Source organism: Parasteatoda tepidariorum, chromosome 3 (genome assembly GCF_043381705.1).
Source record: "Parasteatoda tepidariorum isolate YZ-2023 chromosome 3, CAS_Ptep_4.0, whole genome shotgun sequence".
NCBI lineage: Eukaryota > Metazoa > Arthropoda > Arachnida > Araneae > Theridiidae > Parasteatoda > Parasteatoda tepidariorum.
In genome coordinates this window covers 4,735,607-4,760,515 of record NC_092206.1, presented here as the reverse complement: position 1 = coordinate 4,760,515, position 24,909 = coordinate 4,735,607, and the positions used below count along the sequence as shown (strand labels likewise).

General features: G+C 30.7%; 2 protein-coding genes across 2 annotated transcripts in view; both read right to left on the bottom strand.

Annotated features, from left to right (window-relative positions):
- LOC107451886 (hairy/enhancer-of-split related with YRPW motif protein) overlaps positions 1-241 on the bottom strand; it is an 18,879-nt gene extending 18,638 nt beyond the window's left edge. The window contains exon 1 of the mRNA XM_043051130.2: positions 43-241. Coding sequence (XP_042907064.1) covers positions 43-122 — 80 coding nt within the window. The 5' untranslated portion in view covers positions 123-241. The remainder of the gene's footprint in view (positions 1-42) is intronic.
- A 4,727-nt stretch (positions 242-4,968) lies between these two features.
- LOC107451888 (dual oxidase) overlaps positions 4,969-24,909 on the bottom strand; it is an 83,778-nt gene continuing 63,837 nt past the window's right edge. The window contains exons 21-30 of the mRNA XM_016068121.3: positions 24,290-24,520; positions 20,283-20,376; positions 20,157-20,206; positions 18,536-18,696; positions 16,826-16,946; positions 14,876-15,096; positions 13,454-13,630; positions 9,293-9,448; positions 8,491-8,622; positions 4,969-5,374 (exon numbers count right to left, since the gene is read on the bottom strand). Of these exons, the coding sequence (XP_015923607.1) occupies positions 5,249-5,374; positions 8,491-8,622; positions 9,293-9,448; positions 13,454-13,630; positions 14,876-15,096; positions 16,826-16,946; positions 18,536-18,696; positions 20,157-20,206; positions 20,283-20,376; positions 24,290-24,520 (1,469 nt within the window). The 3' untranslated portion in view covers positions 4,969-5,248. The remainder of the gene's footprint in view (positions 5,375-8,490; positions 8,623-9,292; positions 9,449-13,453; positions 13,631-14,875; positions 15,097-16,825; positions 16,947-18,535; positions 18,697-20,156; positions 20,207-20,282; positions 20,377-24,289; positions 24,521-24,909) is intronic.

Genomic DNA, 24,909 nt, shown 5'->3' with positions numbered 1-24,909 from the left:
ATTTATATTATATATATATATAAGAAAATAGTGTTAACATACTTTTTACTATCAGTGGAAGAGGAATAACACTTTAAATCCTCAGTGAAGACATCATCACACTCGGAATCCATGTCGCTCATCTTTCAAGAGAGAATAACAACACACTTTTAGAGAGAGAGCAACCGTAATTACGCATCTCACTTTCCCACGGCCAACATCACAAAAACACCCACTCTTGTATCGCCAACATATCGTCGCCAGGGTTACCAGGAGGATTTGATCATCTCGTTGCATATGACGCCAACTTTTTTCTTTCCTTAAAATTGCACAGTATGATTTAATTTCGTATTTATTATTTAAAATAAGAAGGCCGGAAGGTAATCGAAAACACGGCAAGGTTCAAAATTATCGTAGCATTAATTTTATTGCTTTATACAATTTGCCTATATTTTATGAATTAAATTTAAAATCAAATCGAATTCGACTTGACAATCCATTGATGAAATCTAAAAAACGTAGAGTGTAAAACAGGGAATCGAAAAAATTACATACTTATCTTTCTACCATTTTAGAAAATAAAAAGTATGCTGATAAACGATGAGAAAATTTCTAGAGAAAAAAAATGTCGCTATTTAACGTTGACAACATTGGTTTCGTAATTTTATTGCATCGTGTTCTTTCTTAACATTCTACAAATTTTGAAGGAATGGTTTGTAAACAATCCCCTTTTTCCGGCGTTATGCAGTTGGGGCCCGGTATCGAAATTGTGACATTTTCTTGATTAAAACCATGGTTAAAAATTAAAGCACGTGCTGTCAAAGAAATAGCATTTAAAAAAAATAGATACAGACAAAACCACTAGAAAAAATAAAATATCCTTAAAGTTCGCTAAACTCATTGTTTAAATGCAGAAGTAAAGCGTGCACATTTATATTTATCGACAAATTATTATTATAAAATTAACTTCGCTAGACAAACCCCTGCATATAATATATGTATAATTGTCATTATATTTTTTACTTATATATTAATATTCAGCAGTTATTTTTCAAAAATAGTTTGCTAAGTTTTTTTATTTTTTAAGATTTTTTTTTTAGTTTTTGAAAACAAGCACAATGTTTGGGAATTAATATTCTACGTTCTAAAGCAACAAATGTTATAAGTTACAATTCCCGTTAAAATTATTTAAATTTTGTAAACTTAAAAAATATCACTGTTTTCAAGAAAATGGGGCGTTGTAAACTTTTTAAGTTTTTGTAAACTTTTTTTTCTTTTTTACAAAATGTTTGGGAATTATTGTTCAAAGTTCTAAAGCAATAAATGTTAGAAATAACAATTCGTGTTAAAATTATTTAAATTTTGAAAATTTAAAAAATCACTATTTTCAAGAAAATGGGGTTTTGTAAACTTTCTGCAAAGCGTTTTGAAAACTTTTTTTTTCCTTATTTTTTACAAAATGTTTGGGAATTACTGTTAAATGCCTTAGAGCAATAAATGCTAAAAATTACAATTCACGTTAAGAGTTTTGTAAACTTTTTTATTCATTTTTTTACAAAATTTTTGGGAATTACTGTTAAAAATTTACAATTCACGTTAAAATTATTTAAATTTTGTAAACTTAAAAAAATTACTGTTTTCAAGAAAAATGGGGCTTAGTAAACTTTTTGAGTTTTTTTAAACTTTTTTTTCTTCTTTTTTACAAAATGTATGGGAATTACTGTTCTATGTTCGAAAGCAAAAATTTGCAATTAAAAATTTCAAATTATGAAATTGCAATTAAAAAATTGCGATTCCCGTAATAATTGTTTAAATTTTGTTAACTCAAAAAATCATTGTTTTCAAGAAAACGAGGCCCTATAAATTGCAGTCTGCCTTATTTGGTTGCCATAAAGGACAAAAAGCCCAGTTTATCGTAAAAACAACATAGCCTAAAAAAAATATGAAGCCGATGTGAAGTGTATTATAGTTTTATAAGATATGAATAATAATAATGATAAAAAAGAAAAGAATTAAAGAGTGTTGCGGGGCGATTGTTGTTTCCAAATTGAGTAGGCATGGAGTTCATCACATCATTGACCTCTCACGAAGAAGAAGAAAAGGGCCTGCATGGGAACGCACAGCGGAAGAAGTTCACAACACGCGGCTGCTGCTGCTTGCACCACATTTGGCTATTCATCTGCTGTGGCGGTTGCCTCACTCGCGTTCCGTGAACTGAATTGCAAAATTTCATCATCATAAATGGGCGATCAGTGGCGTGCAGACATGTGTTGAGCTCTTGACTATAGGCCGATAAAAAAAAGAGGGTTAAGACCACCGAAAGGGGCAAATAAAAACTTATTTAAATAAGAATTAAAAAAATATTCGATATATATATAGCATATTAATTAAATACAAAAAAAAAAAAAATAAAAAATAAAAAAAAAAATAAAAAAAACAGGAAGTAAATGAAGAAAAACAATAAGTTCTATTTACTGCTCATAAGCTGCAAGTAAATAGAACTCATAAAATAAGTTCAAAATGTAGAGAAAACATGGAAGAAATTACAGAACAATGAAAAAAGGGGTAAAAGAAAAATAATGATTAAATAAAAATAATAAGAATCCGGAAGAAGAAAAATTCCGAAAAAAAGGAATATATATGTATAAAATATTATTTATTACAAATAATATTATTTTTTTATGTTTAAACGTTTTTGAACCTTTTTTTTTCTTCTTTTTTTTTACTAGAATATTGAAAAACAACGCATAAAGCTATTGACACAAAGGATAAACCGAGCATTCGATTTTCTGTAAAGAGCAAAACGTTATGATTAATTAAAAATTAACAATATTAATAACGGAAATATAAATCGCCATTTCGATAATAAAAAAAGACAGGGGCAACTTAAATAGCAGTGCTAAAGAGGAACGTTATGTTTCGATTGTTTTAATTGTTCTGAGTAATTTCACCTTCAAGGTGATCTTTTAGAAATATTTCGTCTTTTTATACGAATTTTGAATTTATGATTTGAACTATTTTAAAATTAATAACGTCTATGGAGCCGTATTTTTTTTAGAAGGAAGAAGTTAAAAGCATGTTCTCGTAAAAAAAAATGCTACTGAAATGTGAACTCAAGACACGCAGAAAAGGAAAAGTTACTTTAAAAATATGNCGTTACGATTGATTTAAAATGAACAATATTAATAACGGAAATATAAATCGCCATTTCGATAATAAAAAAAAAAGACGGGGGCAACTTAAATTGTAGTGTTAAAGAGGAACGTAATGTTTCGATTGTTTTAATTGTTCTGAGTAATTTCACCTTCAAGGTGATCTTTTAGAAATAATTCGTATTTTTATACGAATTTTGAATTTATGATTTGAACTATTTTAAAATTAATAACGTCTTAGCCGTATTTTTTTAGAAAGAAAAAGTTAAAAGCATGTTTTCGTAAAAAAAATGCTACTGAAATGTGAACTCAAAACACGCAGAAAAGGAAAAGTTACGTTAAAAATACGTAAGGAAAAAAGATCTCTTAAATACATATTTAAAATCCTAATAAACCTCTTTAAAATCATAATAATATCTCTTTAAAAAGCGGGTTTATAAAAATAAATAAATAAACAAGCTTACTTTCCTCTCACCCTTTTGCCATCGCCTAAAAATGAGAAAAACCTGCATTCCTTCTCCTCCCTATTATAAAATAATGGCTGATCATAACAATATTAAAAAAAAACATTTCAAATTTAAAAAAAAAAATTGTAATGTAAGGAAGAATTTTAAAAAATAACAAAAGTGAATGAGATGCTTTCGAAACCAGTCTCTTAAGGAGAAAGTTAATTTGTGATTAATTGTTGTTCTTTGAAGTTTTTGAAAATTGAAATAGGTCGAACAAAAGTGATACAAATTTATTTTGTTAAATGTTTCAAGAATGATTTTAGCATTAATGAAAAAAATTTCAATTGTTTCTATAGTACGTGGTGTAACACATGATACTCTTCGTATCTTACGTATGACCGTATCACAAACATGCGGGGGGAGATACGCAAAAGTATGTTTCACAGGAAAAGGAAAGAAAAAAAATATCAGGGACAGTCATAATTTCTCGTAACGAATGACAAAATCGAATGAAACGAAACGAATGGCAATGAATGACTCGATGCACTTTTTTTTCTTTTTGAAGTTCTGAAGTCAATTTTAGAATTGCATCAAATCTAAATAATATTGGAAAATATTCAATAAAATGAATTTATCGATTCGGGAAATTTTTTTCACCAATTTGATGTAACGCAAATTTAGACGCAAAATTCTCTTTGTAAAATTTAATAATAATTTAATAATTTTAAGTAAAGCTTTCGAAGTTAGTTTTAATCTGAAACTCCTGCTGTATTTTAATTTTTAAAATTTTAGGACCGTGCAGAAGAGAGCATGGTCTTACATAAGTACAAAATACATATTTTTTTGTATTGATAATAAATAAAAGAGATAAATTTTTCACTGTTTTGATTCAATTTTTAACCTCTATATTACTAACTATGATTGTAGCAAGTAATTTTTTATTATTGCGTTTAGAGTTATAAATTTTTTTTTAATTATACTCAAAATTTAATATTGAATTACGTGCAATAGAAACTAGTTAAGTATTTGCAAGTTTAAGTGTTGCTAATAAGGATGAAAGTCGATTTTGCTGACAATGTAATTTTCTCAATAAATCAACTTTCATTTCTCGATACAATCATGATCGATTAAACAAATGAATTTGGTTAAAAATAGAATAAACACCATTGAGCTAAAAGTTCTCTTAGAATTCTAAAATATAAATTACATTTTCATTTTATAAATAAAGTGCAGGTGGGTATACAATCAAACTCAAGAGACGAAGAAACTCTTGCCAACAAGGCACTGTAACTAATTTCATAATCGATGTTTATTTAAGTTTTTAAAACTATATACAAAAACATCTAAAAATCATTTTAGCTTTATCAACACAGAATAAATCCACTGACTTCATATTTTAAATAATTTTTATTTATAAAATTACATGCTTTCAGAAGCAAGCCAGATCTTATTGGTGTCACAATGAAATTCATTGGTGTCTAGAAACAAAGTGTCACAGTTTATATCAATATTACGCATATAAACCAAGTGTTTAGCTGCCGTATTACGCATGTCATAATCCTGTTAAATGCCGTATTAACTCGTTCCGTCCTTATGGGCTTTTTGGGTAGCTTGGTCGCCAAATACTGACCACAGTGAAATCAGGAAATACGTTGATTCCTGTTTCCGTTAGAAGTTTTCGAAATGGTGTAAGAAATAAGGCAAGCGGCGGTGATTGTTGACGCTTTGGCAAGCAGCGCTTACGCTGTTCGTCAGTGCAGAAGGACCACAGCTGAATACCCCAACTTTGCTCACCTGAAATAATAAATATAGAATTGAGAAGTTTTATAAATTTCAAATTTAATGAATTTAGTGGCTATCTATAAGGATATCTTTATCTATAAGGACAATCTATAAGGATATCTTTATCTATAAGGACTATCTATAAGAATATCTTTATCCTTCTATCTATATAAGCATGCCTAGATCCTTCTATCTATATAAGCATACCCATATCCTTTTATCTATAAGGATATCTATATCCTTCTATCTATAAGGATATGTATATCGTTCTATTTATAAGGATATGTATATCCTTCTATCTATGAGGATATGTATATCCTTCTATCTATAAGTACATCCTTCTATCTATAAGGATATCTATATCCTTCTATCTATAGGGATATCTATATCCTTCTATCTATAATATATCTATATCCTTCTATCTATAAGGATATCTATATCCTTCTATCTATAAGGATATCTATATCCTTCTATCTATAAGGATATCTATATCCTTCTATCTATAAGGATATCTATATCCTTCTATCTATAAGGATATCTATATCCTTCTATCTATAAGGATATCTATATCCTTCTATCTATAAGGATATCTATATCCTTCTATCTATAAGGATATCTATATCCTTCTATCTATAAGGATATCTATATCCTTCTATCTATAAGGATATCTATATCCTTCTATCTATAAGGATATCTATATCCTTCTATCTATAAGGATATCTATATCCTTCTATCTATAAGGATATCTATATCCTTCTATCTATAAGGATATCTATATCCTTCTATCTATAAGGATATCTATATCCTTCTATCTATAAGGATATCTATATCCTTCTATCTATAAGGATATCTATATCCTTCTATCTATAAGGATATCTATATCCTTCTATCTATAAGGATATCTATATCCTTCTATCTATAAGGATATCTATATCCTTCTATCTATAAGGATATCTATATCCTTCTATCTATAAGGATATCTATATCCTTCTATCTATAAGGATATCTATATCCTTCTATCTATAAGGATATCTATATCCTTCTATCTATAAGGATATCTATATCCTTCTATCTATAAGGATATCTATATCCTTCTATCTATAAGGATATCTATATCCTTCTATCTATAAGGATATCTATATCCTTCTATCTATAAGGATATCTATATCCTTCTATCTATAAGGATATCTATATCCTTCTATCTATAAGGATATCTATATCCTTCTATCTATAAGGATATCTATATCCTTCTATCTATAAGGATATCTATATCCTTCTATCTATAAGGATATCTATATCCTTCTATCTATAAGGATATCTATATCCTTCTATCTATAAGGATATCTATATCCTTCTATCTATAAGGATATCTATATCCTTCTATCTATAAGGATATCTATATCCTTCTATCTATAAGGATATCTATATCCTTCTATCTATAAGGATATCTATATCCTTCTATCTATAAGGATATCTATATCCTTCTATCTATAAGGATATCTATATCCTTCTATCTATAAGGATATCTATATCCTTCTATCTATAAGGATATCTATATCCTTCTATCTATAAGGATATCTATATCCTTCTATCTATAAGGATATCTATATCCTTCTATCTATAAGGATATCTATATCCTTCTATCTATAAGGATATCTATATCCTTCTATCTATAAGGATATCTATATCCTTCTATCTATAAGGATATCTATATCCTTCTATCTATAAGGATATCTATATCCTTCTATCTATAAGGATATCTATATCCTTCTATCTATAAGGATATCTATATCCTTCTATCTATAAGGATATCTATATCCTTCTATCTATAAGGATATCTATATCCTTCTATCTATAAGGATATCTATATCCTTCTATCTATAAGGATATCTATATCCTTCTATCTATAAGGATATCTATATCCTTCTATCTATAAGGATATCTATATCCTTCTATCTATAAGGATATCTATATCCTTCTATCTATAAGGATATCTATATCCTTCTATCTATAAGGATATCTATATCCTTCTATCTATAAGGATATCTATATCCTTCTATCTATAAGGATATCTATATCCTTCTATCTATAAGGATATCTATATCCTTCTATCTATAAGGATATCTATATCCTTCTATCTATAAGGATATCTATATCCTTCTATCTATAAGGATATCTATATCCTTCTATCTATAAGGATATCTATATCCTTCTATCTATAAGGATATCTATATCCTTCTATCTATAAGGATATCTATATCCTTCTATCTATAAGGATATCTATATCCTTCTATCTATAAGGATATCTATATCCTTCTATCTATAAGGATATCTATATCCTTCTATCTATAAGGATATCTATATCCTTCTATCTATAAGGATATCTATATCCTTCTATCTATAAGGATATCTATATCCTTCTATCTATAAGGATATCTATATCCTTCTATCTATAAGGATATCTATATCCTTCTATCTATAAGGATATCTATATCCTTCTATCTATAAGGATATCTATATCCTTCTATCTATAAGGATATCTATATCCTTCTATCTATAAGGATATCTATATCCTTCTATCTATAAGGATATCTATATCCTTCTATCTATAAGGATATCTATATCCTTCTATCTATAAGGATATCTATATCCTTCTATCTATAAGGATATCTATATCCTTCTATCTATAAGGATATCTATATCCTTCTATCTATAAGGATATCTATATCCTTCTATCTATAAGGATATCTATATCCTTCTATCTATAAGGATATCTATATCCTTCTATCTATAAGGATATCTATATCCTTCTATCTATAAGGATATCTATATCCTTCTATCTATAAGGATATCTATATCCTTCTATCTATAAGGATATCTATATCCTTCTATCTATAAGGATATCTATATCCTTCTANGTTAGCCTGACGCAACGGGACTCTAACCCATGATCCGTCTACCACTGTGTATATTTCACGTCAGCACTGCGGTCGGTGCAAGCCGGATGCGGAATTCGTATTGACCAGCCATATATATATATCGCAGCTGGTATGTGTAAAATGATCGGGAAGCGCCATGGAGTTAATAATACCATTAAGAAAATTGTAATATGGAAGATTTATGCCTACATAGGAATGCTGATGCTGGACAAATTTCAGGAAAGAACTCATGTCTGGTCTTCCAAAATGATTGACTGCTTTCAAACCAGTAAAGATGCTTCTTCGATTGGAAATTCTTTGGAAGTGATTCTCACATATGTACTAGAAAAAGAAACAAGAAAAAAAATATATATGTGAGATGCGCACTTGTTTCGCTACATTTTTTTTAATAAAAAAGACATGTGCACGTTCGTAAATAGATTTTTTTCATACATTTTTTGAACACACATTTTAAAATTGTTTTCGATTTAATTGGTTTTGAGATAAATCAAGTGGTCTTTAATAATTTTAGTATAATTTCCTGTTTTCTTTGATTTGCTGTAATTTTTCTTTTTGAAATAATAATAAAACAGTAAATACTGAACGATTTCTTTTTATTTTGTTGGCAATGATTAGTTTCAGAAGAAATTTCTCTGCATTAGCTTAATTATATGGTTGAGAACTTATTTTTTATTTTTGAATAAAATAATAATATAAAATAATATTTTTTTTAAAATATTTTTAAACATCTTTTTCTATATATTTTATTTCCTGGCTTTTGAAACATGTTTATGCCATGTTTATGTTTCTTAACAACGTAAAAATTTTTTAAATTGAAATAAAAGAAATTATGCATAGAGAACATATATTTTCGAGATAACAGAACAGCTGAGCTATTTCGTTTCTGATCATAGTACTAAAGAATTTAAGAAAAAAGTGAGTTTTCGAATGAATTTAAGTGCATTTCTAACAGTTTCATATTCTTGGAATATTCTTAAAGAATGATCCTTACCAGCATTGTTGTCCTGAGATCAAATTTGTGAAAAAACTGAGTGACGAAAATGTGAACCTCCAAAACCTTAGTGACGTCTTTTCTTTCGACATCACGTAGTACGTCAATAAACCATTCAAAATCTCGATGTGATGGACAGACCCATAGGAAATACACCTATTGAATAATAATTGTCAGTTCGGTGATAAAATAATAACTATTACTAAAAATAAAAAAATGAAGTAAAGAATAGGGATAGGGGTAGTCTTCGAAGAGTGGAAAGTCATTTAGGAAAACTATTCCAATTTTTTTTCAAACTTTAAATGAATACTCGGACATTAGACTTTAGAAGGAAAAATTTCGTTTTAATTACTAAATTGTGTATTAGTATTATAATTATTATTATTACTCATTACCAGGATTAGGATGCTAATGACTTAAAAATTCTTGAAACCATAAAAATTACCTTAAAATAAAAAATAATGCCTTTTAATTCCTTTAATTTTCGTCGCAATGTTTTACATTAGTTTTTTGTACTCTAAATACTAACTTGTATTTAATAATTTAATAAATATAAAATTTTAACTAAAATAAATGTGTGATTTTTGAATAAAATGATATGTATATAGACACCTAATAAAGATAAATGAGAATTAATTAATCTTTAGTTATAATCAAGTAGAACATCAGAATTTATCTAACCCTTTTCAATATTCTAAAAATTGAAAGAACGACTTTCATTCAAAAGAAAATTCTTATGTATCTTGAAAACTTGGATCAATATCAACACTTTTTATTGGAGCAAAAAACGTAGATTCAATGTGTAATTTACTGTAATTTATTAATTCCCTAGCAAACTTTTCTTAAAAGGAAAGGCCAAAGTTGATTTTAAAAAAATGACTAAAACGGGAACAAAATCGAACAAGTAACAAAAAATTATCAAAAATAACTATGAAAAGTGTCTTTAAAAATGGTAAAAAAAAGGAACAAATATGCAAATACTTCAAAAGAGGAGAAAAAAATCCATTACATCATCATCCTAGCTATTCATCGAGCTATAAAAGATTTTATGTAAAATTAATTAACGCATCTACCTCTATCTAGAAATTGTTGCATTACGAAATAGTTTGTTACCGAAAAAGTGTTTTAATTTATTTTTGTAAATTTTGCGACAAATGTTTAATGGCGTTAACACAAGATTTGATTATGAATTAAAATCCGTAAAATTGCACGATATAACTTAGATGTTACAAATGAAAATGCAACACTTTAAAGAATAAATGAAAAAGCAGACGATTTTTTATCTTCTAAAAGTGTTTTGTAACATTAAACGCTTTTTTGTAAGCGAAGCTAACGATTCTCTTTTGTACGTGGATCGTGAAGGGATTTTTCTGAGAATATTAATTTGTATAATTAGTATTGATCAGTTGCTGCTGGTTAACAAATGACTGGGAATGTGTTGCTTTGAATTTCCTTGAAATCATAACACTTCTATTAGAATTTGGATTCTTGATTTTTATTGCATTTAAGAGGAAAAGTGCTTCTAAAGAAGAGGCAGCTGTTTATGATTATTCATTACATCAGCCTCTTTGAACTCATTATCTATTTGCCTGGAAGCTTTTCCAATTGTGAAAACGATAAACGTGATTAAGCAAGGTTCGTTTATCAAAATATTTTTATTACTTGAATGATTTAGATTTTTAAATTATTTTAATTTCTAAAGCTTTGAGTAATAAAACTTCAATTTATTATCATATAACAGTAACAGTATTATGGCGATAAAATTATTCATAACTTAAAATCCAGTTGCTTGAAAACTCAAAAATTTGAAATAATAATTTTTGAAAACAAGTATGTTAGATTTAAATGAGTTCAATAACAATTTTGATTTATTTAATTTAATTAATTAATTTTTTTGTTTTAAAATTATTTGTAAATAAATATTTATCTTAAAGAAATATATTTTATTTAAAGATATATTTATTAAAATATTACATTTCTTATCTACATTAATATTTTCATCAGAAAAACCTCCCCCCCTTTGTTTAAAGGGTTTAATATTTGTAAAACACGTAACTATAGAAATTAAATAATCTTCTAATAGTAGTGTTAAGCCTCATAGCAGGCACATTAATTTAAAAATCTAACTTTAACAAACGTATTCTCATCCAAGTTTACAAACTTTTATTTAACACTGCGAGTCATTCAATACTTTTCGAGACCATGAAAAACATTCAGTTTTTTTATTTTTATTTATTTTTTAAAATTTTTTTAAGTATTAATTAAGAGATCAGCATTCAGATTCATATTTATAACGAGATCGGTTATATAGATCTGTAAACATTCTTGGTGGTACTTATTCCTCTTGGCCTAGAACAAGGCTAGACCAAGTCCAGGAGACCGTTCACCGACAGAAAATCAAACACCATCTACGGATCCTCCAAAATTTTTTTTTTCTCCAGTCCCATACAGGACAGCAAATGATCAGGTGAAGCCTGGTGAGCATTGCATTTTAGGCATACAGGGAACGTCTTTTGGCCCTGAACAAATGTTAGTCCGCGGGTATGACCCGTGATTAGTCATGTGATAGCTGTCTGCAGTTTCCTATCACCTTTTAGCTCCAGGGCAGCATCAGGACTATTTTGTTGATACCATTCACGACTAGGTGGAATCCTCCAAGTCCTATTATTGTCGGCCTTTACTTTTGCATAGATTTCATTGTATGTTAGAAGGCCACTACTATCTATGGGATCATTGGAGCCCTCCTTGGCCAGTTCATCGGCCAGATCATTAAAGTGAAGGTTCACGTGGGAGGGGATCCACTGAAGATGTATATCATTGTGATAAGAGTAAGTCATCAAATTGTCGATGATATTTAGGCCAATTCTGTCACTGATGTTTTGCCAATTACTCAGGTATTGAACTGAGCTCTTACTATCCGTGAAAATCCAGATATTCTTTGTACTCTCAATGGAAATCATGTGTTCTAGAGCCGCGTTTATGGCGATTAGTTCTGATCTGAAAACTGAACAATGGTTTGGGTTACGCCTTTTAATTTTGCAACGTCATCTTGGTTTTTTTATGACAACACCACTACCAGTGTTGCCATTATCAAATTTACTTCCATCCGTGAAAATATGTACTGCTTCATTTGGGGTGTTGTGGATTGTCTCCAATGCCAACTGTTTAAGAAGTGCTGGATGCTGATTTTTCTTACTACTTGAGGCCAAAAGTTCCTCGTGAAAGAAAACCCTCGGAAGGTCTTTCAGTGGGTCTATATTTGGTTCTATCGAGCAGTGTTCTATGTTAGTAAACATTCTTTGTGTACTTCATTTTGGAGAATGTTTACGCTCACAAGTAAGTAATACCAAACAACTTACAAGCAAATTTATGCAAATTATCAAATTGTACCAGTCCCAGAAAACATGGTCCATAATGACGCCATAGGTTCATAATGACGCTTTAGTTGACATCACACTATAGATAGGATCAAATTGCATTGTCCATTGAAATTTCGTGACAAGGTGGATTTTAGCTGAGCATACAAGACTTTGCGAAAAGAAACCGTATAATTACCTAGATTTAAGATTATTTCCCCCTTGAGAAAGGTTTTATTAAATGGTTTTTTCACGCCTGAAAACCCTACGTCAACCTCGATTTAAGGTTTTCATATTGAAGATTGTTTTCCAAGGTTTTGGATTAGGGAAATGTGAGTAGAATAGAGAGCAGATTGTCACAGATCTTGTTTCAAGGTTAGAAGGTTTACACATAAACCGCACATCAAACCTTTTTAGGTTAACATTAAAAGGTTTTTGCTAAGCGAAAATGAACCTTATTTTACTATCTGGGAGTGGATGACTTATTTTTATGTTAAATATTTTACAGATATTTGTCGAAACGTTGACGGACACGATCATTAATTCTTTTTCAACTAACAAAAGAATGAATAAATACGATATATTCTTTTCTCTATTCAGAGTAGAATAAATCATATAATATTATTAATAACATGTTTGATATGCAGATACAAACGTTCCCTAAGTATTTTTATTTTATCCTTTATTATGAAATCGTTTTATTTGATAGATTCGCGTCAATATGACAAAGATTACTAGATGAAAAAACGAGTAAATAATAGATAAGCAAATTTCCTTTTTTTTAAAAAAAGAATCTCCATCATACCTTTTTGCAAGCTACTCCAGAATATCTGTTAGTGGATGTACCAAACACGAGATCATTGAGAATGGATGCATAGGGGGTAACTCCGATGCCTCCTCCAACCATTATGGCCACTTCGAATTTGTACCAGTCCTGGTTTCCTCCACCGAATGGACCCTCTAGGCGCACTTTTTGTCCGGGCTGAAATAATGAAAGAGGGAGTAAATTTTTGAAAGCAAAAAAGTTCAATTTACAGGCTTATCCCTTAAATGCATACTAAATCCAGATCTGCATCGTAGGTTTGAAATCTCATATCTTCTTATGTAACAATTTTTGTAAAGTGCGATTTCACTTTTCGATTTTAATTTTCCAAAACTATTTTACCGTTTCCGAACGAAACTAGAATCTTTGGTTATTTATATCTTTGTAACAATTTTCATTCTTGACGTTCTATCTAAGAACAATTTTATTTCTGCGGGTGTTACGAATTAAGGTTTTTTACATAGAAAGTACTTACGTTGGAAAATGATTGTTTTTATTAAAATTTATGATTGAAATATTATATTACTGTACGCAGTAGATTTGTAGAGCTCAAGAAATAATTGTTCATAATGTAGAAATACATCAATATGTTTTTTTTAAAATTTAAATCTTATGTGGTTTCTGTTAATATTTTCCCCAGTAACTAAACCCATTTTCCGGGTTTTTTTTATTGAGAACAAAAATTCATGCATTTAAGGTTTTATGCCCCTTATAACAAATAACAATGTATAGTGCATAAGAGAGATAGCGTCCTAATATTTGATTATGATCTGACTAGGAAACAATCTTGCGTGCTTTTAAGGCCTGTGTGAAGAAGCCGAAAGTTTATATATTTAAATTGTGAATAGTCAATTTCTCAAAAATTTGATAAACCTAATTTTTAGAAAGAAAAACAACTAATTTCTTTCTTAACAAACACAAATTCCATTTTAAGAAAAATTATATTTTGATTAAAACTAAAGTATAGGTAAAAGAGAAAATTAAAAAAACTTAATAGTTAAAAAACAAAGACAATTTTCTAAGCTTGTACTTGAAACCTCAAGAGATTCACCTTAAATTTTCAAATTAATTAGTGCTAACAATATTTTAAGTTCAGAAATCAGCCACATAAATGTATTATCTCTGAAAAAAGAATTTTTTTCTTCCTATTGATAAATTTAGATTTTTCATCCAAAAAAATGTGAGGAATAAAATATGCTCCAATACCTTAGGCTTTAGAGATGTCGAAAGTTTAAGCTGTAAATGTTAACTTCCTTTTTTCTGTATTACATCGTTTCAAAGTAGTCGTATTTTAAAATTTTTTATTCTCAAGAATTATTTTACCGATTCCCTTCAAATTTTAAGCTTTTTTTGCCATTTAAAACTACGTAAACCAATGTGATTAGAGATAGAGATGTCATTTACCTTCGGGCGAATGTCTGCACTGGGATCGAAGAAGTTTCGAAGTTTCCATGTCCAGGGCCCTTGTGCTTTCACGTGCACAGAGAGATAATTTTCGTGAGGGGCAGACGTTAAGGTAAGAGAATGGCTCTCAGATGGTTGAAAGGCTGTGAAAGAGAGGCGAACCCACTGACCAGATAAATATTTGAAGTTAGGTGGACGACTGAATTTGACTTTGGTCACATCTGAAAAATTAGATTAAGTTCTTCTGAAGTTTTTACAAACAGAGATAAAAAAAAAGATTGTTTCATTCTACAAAGAGGTGACAAAAGCCGTGGGACAACAATAAAATACACAGATGGCAGTAGTATCGCGTGTAAAATATATGTATGGATAGTGCATTGGCAGGACTTTAATTTGTGTTTAAGTTATTCATCTGCGAATGCTGCTGTAATTATGACCGCAGGACGAGAATTAACAGACTTTGAACGGGAAATAATAATCGAAGCTAAACGCATGGGAGATTTCATTTAAAAAAATTTGAGGGAATTCAACATTCCTAGACTTACAGTATCAAAAGTGTGCCAAGAATGCTTATTTTTAGGCATAACCAACCTTCCACCATGAATAACGTAGTGGCTGCTAGCCTGAACTTAACAACGGAGACCATTAGAGTGTGCATATATAATTGTTAGTGTTGACAGACAATTAATATGGCGTAAAATAGCCGCAAGCATCAATGCAGGACGTGTAATGGACATGTTTGTTAGAATAGTGTGGCGAAATTCATCTTTAATGGGATGCGGCAGCAGAAGACCGACTCGAGTGTATTTACTAACAGTACGACATCACGTCTATTAACTCTCCTGGACTTGTGACCCTATTGGTTGGACCCTAGATGATTGGGAAAACTGTAGCTTAGTCAGATGAGTCATTATTTCAGTTGCTCAGAGCTGGTGGGAGAGTCCGAGTATGGCGCAGACCCCGATGCAATGGACCCAAGTTGTCAACAATGCACTCTGGTAATCTGGTGGTGGCTCCTTAATAATGTGTGCAAATTTTTTACGACCTGTATTGGGCCCTATGATCAGATTGCACCGATCGTTGACTGGAAGTGGTTCTGTTCAGCTACTCGGAGACGACTTGGATTCATGGATTTCATGGATTCAGACAAGGACGACAGTTTTATGGATGGCAATGCGCCATGTCACAGGGCCTTAATTATTCGCGAATATTCCGAAAAACATTCTAGACTATTCCAGCAAATGATTTGGTCACCTAGACATGAATCCCATCAAACACTTAGCAATATAATCCAGAGATCAGTTCGTGGAAAAAGATCCCGCACCCATAACACTGTCACAATTATGGGCATCTAGTGAGACTGCATGGTAGAATTTTTCTGCAAGAGACTTCCAACTACTTGTTGAGTTCATGCCACGCCGAGTACAACATGATACTAAGTACAACATGATACTAAGTACAACAAGTACAACATGATACTAAGAGACATAATATCACTTTTGCCAACTCAGTGTATTTCAATGATGGATTTCTTTACTAAACAGAACCAATGAACGAATATAATACAAAGATGATTTATTTACAAATGATGAAAAACACAAATGAAGAACAGATACATCGCAATGTGTACTTATTCAAGTACAGATACTCTAACTAATCTTACATCCACTCGCTATCCTAACTGTTCACAATTTCATTTGATCTCCTTTAAAAAAATAACAACTCAATCTCGCAATTACGGCTTCCTCCAGTTTCCATTGATATAGTCCAGTACATAATTACTATAAATTAGCAGGATAGCTTATGACTCACTAAGTACAATTCACGTTATTACTCAATTTCATGGAAACCTTTGTAACGATACGAAATCAAAGATAGAATCGGGGCAATAGTTGTTGAACGCGGTATATTTTATTCATATGACTAGATTTTTTGATCTAATTTTCTTACCTGAAGGCAGAAGCTCCGTTTCAAGAATGTCTAATTCCATATATCTCGTCTGAAGACTGACCACTTTGTCAAGTGCAAATAAGATTGCTGGACCCACGAAGAACATCCAAAATCGAGGTGACTGATTGAAAAATAAATTGGAAAAATTAAATAGCACACTGGTTGATGTAATTTTAATACACTTTATCTGAATAACAAGCTATGGATAAATTTAAATTGCATTTGAGAAAGAATAATTTACTCCCTTGTTAAATGGAATAGGAGTTTCAAGGTAACATGATTTCCCCTCTCCCCATGCTTTCCCATTTACCGTTACAGAAAATCTAGCGTTATTCGCGCTTGAAAATCTTCGCTCTTCTAAAGTTTCTGTCCACAAACTTCCTGTATGTTTTAAGCAATTATAAATATGTTTCGTTTCCTAATGAGGTTTAATGTTATATTCTTTGAGAACGGTTATGGTTTCATAGCAAATCAAACATATCGCCCTCTTTCTGGTTAACCGAATCACGAAATATATTTCGAATGCAAATTTCAATATATTGAAAGTTCCATTGATATTTGTATGTATTGCACTCACTATCTATCTTTTGCTCCCTTTTTATATTAGTAAATCATAACAAAACACAAACAATTCAAATAAACATTATGTTATGTATGGGCTTTGGGTGATTAGATGTCCTTTAAACGGGCTTTGTTGTTGCTGTAGTTCATTTACGTCGCACTAGAGCTGCACGATAGGCTATTGGCGATGGTCTGGGAAACATCCCTGAGGATGACCCGATGACAAGCCTTCCCAATTTTGATTCTCTGCAGAGGGGATGGCACCCCCCCTTCGGTAGCCCGACGACCTGCATGCGAAGTCGAGAACTTTACGGTAGAACAGTTTAACGAGAACCAATACCGCACAATCTCGGTCCCTACGCAGACTGATCCAAGTGGTCACCCACCCCCACACTGACGGCAGCCAGTGATGCTTGACTTCGGTGATCTGCTGAGAACCGTTAAACGGGCTTACACACTACTTTATTTCACAGCAGACAATTTTTCTTTCTTCGCCTGAATAGAATATTCAGTTGTTTTCCTTGAGCCGTGGTGGATCAAGGGGTAGAGAGTCGTCTCTCAATGAGGTGAAATGGGTTCGAATCCCAGCGATGACTGGAATTCGAATTCCGCACCAGGCTTGCACAGACCTCAATTGTGACGTAAGGTTATACTCAGGTGTAGACGAATCATGGATTAAAGTTCCCTTTCCATCACGTGGGTGGTTTTCCTCTCCATTTAACACAAATGCTGGCTAGTTCCCTCAAAATGTCCTCCAAGAAAGCAAATTTCTTCTAATACTTGGTACCCTTGTCTTCTGAATTGGGTTCAAAATTACAAAGTTCTGGAATTGAGAATTAGTAATCTTAAACTCAAAATTTGGGTCGGCTGTTCAACGTTGGTTATAAAATAAAATAATTGTTATGCTGTGCTTTCGAATAGACAACTAGATCCATCTGTTAGCATTTAGCGTATAGAGGGTACTACCTTTTCCCGCTTTTAACCACTAGATGTCTAGAAAATTATAATTGTTTGGAACTTACTCGAGTAATCAGTAGGGTTCTAAGATTGGAAAATTTAAAAAAACCCTGTCTATATTGCAAAATTCTTTGTTTATAACGATGTTTAAGTGTAGATGAATTTTGTTACGCTATAAGAATTTGTACTTACGCCAGTTATTTTAGCTAACCCATGAATGAGGAGGAGTATATAAAGCACTACGTACAAAGAGTGCGTTAACCAAAAATATTTATAAGCCTTCTCTCGAATGCTGGAATGAGCGAAAGTAAAAATTATGCAGATGACAACATATAACAGCATGCCAGTTGCACCTGGAAAAAATATATACCATTACATAAGTTTAGCAGCGATTTAATTGAAATATGTAAATCAAATGTCATCAATCTCAATCGAATTGTGTTTTAAAAAATTTCCTTGGAGGCTTTTCAGGAGATTTAGAGTAGAGAGATTAACAATTACATTTATAACATTTTAAAGTGATAAAACATGTCAAATTCTTTTAAAATATGTAGCATTTTTATGCATGTTGATTACTTATAAGAAAAAGTTGCAATTTGCTTTAAGGCAAAACAAGCATACAAGTTGTATGGAAAGCTTTTCGTAATTAAGGAAATCATAAAATAACTTTGCCAACATATGATCTTTTGACGATGAGTGTAGTATATCCTTGGAGGGAACGGGATAAATTTTGTATGGAGGTAAAATTAAATATACGGTGAAGAATAATTTTAAATTTTTTTGAAGTTATACTTCTTATGCGACTTCCAACAAGGTTGCGTTAAACGTTTAACGCTACATTTTTATTGGCCGGGAAATCACGTGGTAGGATCCAGTTTTCCCTCATTCATTTCCATAATGTTTTGGTTCTCACTAGCATAAAAATAATAAAAGTATTGTTTTACCATAAATATTTTGTAGTTTGATTTGATACACATATAATTTAATAGGGTAGTATTTTTTATTTTCAAATTTAATTGGATAACAATTGTAAAAAATGAGTGAAAACAATCCCACGGACAATGCGACAGATTTAAGGTTATGTCAAGGTACGTCTCTTGTGAATATCAATTGATTGTCAGGCTTTCTCTTCTGAAATTATATTATGACGCATTCACATGCATTATTAATACAAATACATTTTCCAGGGCGAGACGAATCACAAGCACTTCCACTGGTTCAAGAGAGAAAAATGCACAATATTAACGTGATTACAGAGCACAGAAGCGAGCGGAGTAGAAAAAAGAGTCGTTGAATAGAACTAGTGATCCTTCAACGACTGCTGATTCTTCTACAATTAACGTCGCAGGTTGCGAAGTTTAACTTCTTCCGCGCGGAGGGACTCCACGCACTATTTTTTTCCCCGACTAGCAGTTACCACCTTAAGAATTTTAAAATTTTCAGACCGCTAAACGTTTTTCAAAGAAAAGCGATCTTTTCAGCAAAAAGATTAGACTTCAGATAAACTGTTATTTTTCTTGAATAGATATAAAAAGAGCAAGATAGGTATACAAATAAAAGTTCGTTCGCCCTCCTTCCCGTAGTGGTCAGAGCTCAAAATATTTTACAATTAAAATAATAGACCAATAAGACATAAAATTGAAAAGAAATTCGTTTATACGTATTCTATGATGCAATAACTTTGTTCGAGTTTTGTTTCCGCGCCCTGTTAAGCCCTTATGTTTTCTTTCGAATACTTAAACATTTTGAGGTAACAAATTCAATTTTGAGAAACAAGAATGAAAAAAATGATAAGGAAATGAATTAGTTTTACCAGTCACCGTTTGAAAAAGCCAATAGCATATGGTAGGTTTGAAATCAGATCTGAAATTTAAAAAAAAATCAAATGAATAAAGTTTTTTTAAATTCTAAAAACATTTCAAGGCAATTTGTAACTTACTCAAAATTGATTTCTTGAGTAAGGCATCGCAGGTTATCCGTGTTTTGTGTAGAAACGTGGTAAAAATTTATGCAGTGTCCCACAGTGTGAATTACTGAAAATAAAATCCAAAATTTATGTCTCAAATATATTTTACTTAAGATTTTATAGGGGCATCATAATTTTTTTTTTAAAAAAGTGCGAATGGAAACTAAAAACAAATAATGAATAAAATAAAATTATTGAATGTATAAAAAATGAAATGTTCGTTTTTTAACCAGGGCGAGTTACAAGTAAAATATACCAAAATATTTTATATAACATGTGAATCAAGTTGAGTTTCAACGCAATTTATGTCTTAAAAAAGAAAGACTCTTTCCTTTGAGAAAAACGCTTTTCTCCCCTGCTTTTCTCAAAGGAAAAAAAACACTCTTGATTTAATGTAATGTTAACGTGCATAATTTATTGAGAAAAGATGCTACAGCACAAAAAACTGTTTATTGCTACATCTATCAAAGCAACAATTAGTATAACCAAAATAATCATTTAAAAGTGCAATTAATAATTAAAAAACTTTAATTTATTTGTATTTTAACCCTTTATAAGATCATTTCTGGTAGTGTTATGTTAAAATGTCTTTAGTCTTGATTTATAAAAAGAAATTCTTTTTAGCTTATTACATAAAACTTAATTTTATTTTTAAGATCATTTTTTTGTGGAAAGGTAGGTGGAAATATCAGATTTTGAGCTTCCATAAAGAACTGGTGATAAACTTGCATTTCTGTGCATATAAATAACCTAGTCTATAAATTTAGTGTTTATAAGTATCGAAGAAAAAAGAATTAAGGGTACAAGGGACGTTGAAATTCGAATAAAATGACTAAATTTTCAATTTTGAGATTTTGCTTTATATTTGAAGTAGGAATCATAAGCTTTAAATTAAAAAAAAAATAATTAAAATCTGATCATTTTTCACCGAGATATAAGCTTTTTTAGTATGACCACGCCCCTTTGCAGTTGCGTTTGGCGTAAGTGTGCAAAAGAAGTGCTTATCTCCAAAAAAAGATTTGAGCTTGGCGTTATTGCTGCAGTTGCAGAGTACAATTTAGGTTATGTTGAGACATAAAAATTAAAAAATTAACATATTTATCAGAGCTCTGTAACAGTTGCTGAAAGGAAAGATTGCAGGCGTGCAAGTCAGAAAAAGCGAAAATCCTCTCAAAAATTCAAGGAAGAGAAAAATTCAAGAAAATATAAAAAAAATATCATTAGAAAAGAAATCAGTTAAAAAAGAAGGGTTGAAATATTCTGCAGGCGAATTTTGAACATTAAATTAAGTGTTAAAAGTAATATATTTGAAGTATGTTTAAAAATATGTTATCACATCTTTCTCGTTTTCTTTTTCAAGTATTGTAATAACATTGTTATTTTGGATTATTTTTCATTTGAATATTATTAAATACTATATAATTTCTGATGAGGTTAATCATAAGTATTTTACACATATTAAACTCATTAAAAATTTATTATTCCAGCAAAAAATAGTGTATTATTGTGTGCAAATTTTAAAACTGGCTTTTTCTCAAAATCAATATTCTGGTAAATTTTGTGTTTTCGAAATGCTCCAGACGTTTTAATTTTTATCTGTTTTTAATTATATTTCATCAAATTGCTCGTTATACATGTCTAAATGAAACTTGCGATGCATTATAGGTTTAACTCGAGTAAAAAAAATTTTTTAGTCACAAATGAAAATTCTTATGTAACTATTTTAGTTAAAATTATGTGTTTTTTAATTGTTTTAAAATTAAAATTGGTTAAAAGATATGAATTATCGCAAATTTTGTTTAGAAATATAATAAAAATCTTGTAACAAAGAATTAACTTCCTGCTTTGCTTTTCAAAACGCATGGAGCATTTCAAATATTTCCTTTTTTGGGTATTTTAAAAAAATTAAAATTTAATTTATTTTTTAACTAATTGAACAATCGTCACCAAACTTCATGCTTAGTCTGTTTAAGATGCAACAACTAAGTGTTGTAAATTTTAAAATTGTAACTCAAAAATTGAAAAAAAATTTTTTTAACGTCCCTTGTACCAACGCGTTAGTGAAAATAGCTTCCCAGTAATGATCTCTCTTTTTGACCAATACGAATATTTACTGTTATCTACATTTCTGAAAACAAACTCTTCACAGTTTTTTTTATTTTTTTTTTAGAATTTCTGAAGTTATTAGGTTTTAAAATTTCATTGCCGGGAAATACTTTTTCATTGACATTCAAAAATTATTACAATTTTAAAAATTTTGAATTTTGAAGTTTACGGTAGTATGCTTTCCACGCTCTTATGTAGTTTTTAACATGTTTTAAAACAAATTTTTGAAGGAAGTCAAATTATTTTTTAATTTCGATTTTTATAATTAATGTTTGATAAAATAAATATAAAATATATAAGTTTATTTAGAGGCTTTGTTTTTGATTCTATACCACAAATTCCTAACATTTTTCGGTGCATCGCCTAATTTACAAGACGAAATTTATGGTATTCGTTTAATCGCATAGTTCATTTATTGAAAATTCCTACTTAACAATGATTTTATCGTTGAACATACTTTAAAAAATTTTTTTTTAGGAAAGTAACCTTCATGAGCAAGAGAATTACTCGGTGCGAACATCTAAATGGGGTGTAAAATAAATTTTAAGGAAGTTATCTTAAAAGTTTCAAACTATTGTATATGCTTATTAAAATGAATAAAAAAACTATCAAGACAATATGTAAAACGATTAAAAAAAAGAAGCTATAGAAGGTAAAATGAGAAATAAAAGTAAATCGTATCAGACATCTAAGTGTAACAAAAAGAAAAATGAGTAGAACAGCAAGCAAAGTGTTATAATATCTATAAAATTTGGTCAGTAATAAATTGCTGAAAAGTGCACTTTAAAAAAATTATGCATTAGGATATCCCAGCGACCCTCTAGAAGTCTTAACCGCCCACTGATTGGGAGGAACTTATGGTAAACGCAAAATCCGATGATTAATTACAAGATGTAACAAGCAGCACATGAACTCGACAGTATCAACTCAGTGCAGTTACAATATCTATTCAGGTAAACCTGAAAACTTTTGTCTTAACCCTTAATGAGTTCATGGAATGTTCACTTCCACCAACTTCATTAATTTTTAAATGTAACTGGGAAACTATTTTTAAGCTATGATTTGTGCTGCCATCTGTTGATAACTTTAAAAATATAACTGAAAGGCTTTGTTTGAAGTGCGGGTAACAGTGATGGTTATTGTGGGGTCAAGAAGAGAAGAGAGAAAAGAGATCGTTGTGCGTTCGCTAATTTGATCATCGAGTTTATTTCTAGTTTTACACACAGAAGAAAATTTATGTCTTAGGTCAATAAAAACGGGGGAAAGTGTGAAAATTTCAATTTTTTTCCCACCTAACAAAAGTGGTTTTAAAAATCAAACAAATATTTTTTTATAACAGTCGTTGAACAGCTGATCCAATTTTGGGTTTGCGACTACCAATTTTCAACTCCGTAACCTTGTAATTTCGAACCAATCCGGAAGACAAGGAATTTCCTGGATCAGTATCCCCTGAGGTATGATTTGTTATGCTAGCAGGGAGGACATTGTGAGTCGAGAGATTTAACGTGCACCAATCAGCATTTACTACACGGGGAGTCTTCAGCCGGCAGGGATCGAACCCACGACCTCTTGAACACATTATTTGCAGAAATGCAAATAATATGTGAAGAGTGTGAAATCTAAAGTAGAACTTTGTCAGAAAAATCATTTGATATTGTCTATTATGAAAGCAGTTAATCTTTATTTGGACATGGGTCCAAACCCTTACCAACCAGGCTTTCCCGGTCAAAAATTAAATTTTATGTGATTGGCTAAAAGAATGTCTTTTTACAAATAAATATCAACTTCTAAAATATTCCAACGTTACATATCTAGAAAAAAAACTGGCCTCAAAAGGGTTAACCTATTATAAATGTCAAATTTATGTCACTCACGTGTAAAGAAGAGTCCAGTGGCAGCAACCACTTTGTGAAACTGAACGTGAGAGTCTAGGGGAATGTACTGGTGTAGAGGCAGTTCTCTGAGCCTCGTCAACAGATTGCGGCACATGGTCAGAAGTAGGACCGAATAGCAAAACGAAAGTGCTGCAGCAGATCCTCTGGTGATGGCGATCCCCACACCCATCACGTGACGCAGATCTGTATGCTCTGCCAGGTACATGTAATCTGTTAAGAAACAATTTATTAGCATATTTACAAAATTCACACTTATTCTATGATCTCCAAATTAAAAATATTAGTTAAAAACTGGGACAGCTTTCTTGAACTGTATTAAAACATTTCTAAGTTCAAGTGGTTACAGTAAGGATATAGAATCCCTTTACGGGCTTTTGACCAATTCATTATGTTTCTCAACTGACCTTCAAAGGCCCTTGAAGAGTTTCCATCGTACATTGTCTCTCTCTGGTTGCTTTAATGACTCACTTCGGCAGTGATACAGTGTGCATTATTCGAGCTACTGGTTAGGAATAATCTTTTTAAACTGCTGTTTGTAGAAAATGCAACACCATGAAGGAATCATCAGAATCAAATGAAATATTATTTTAATAATGGAT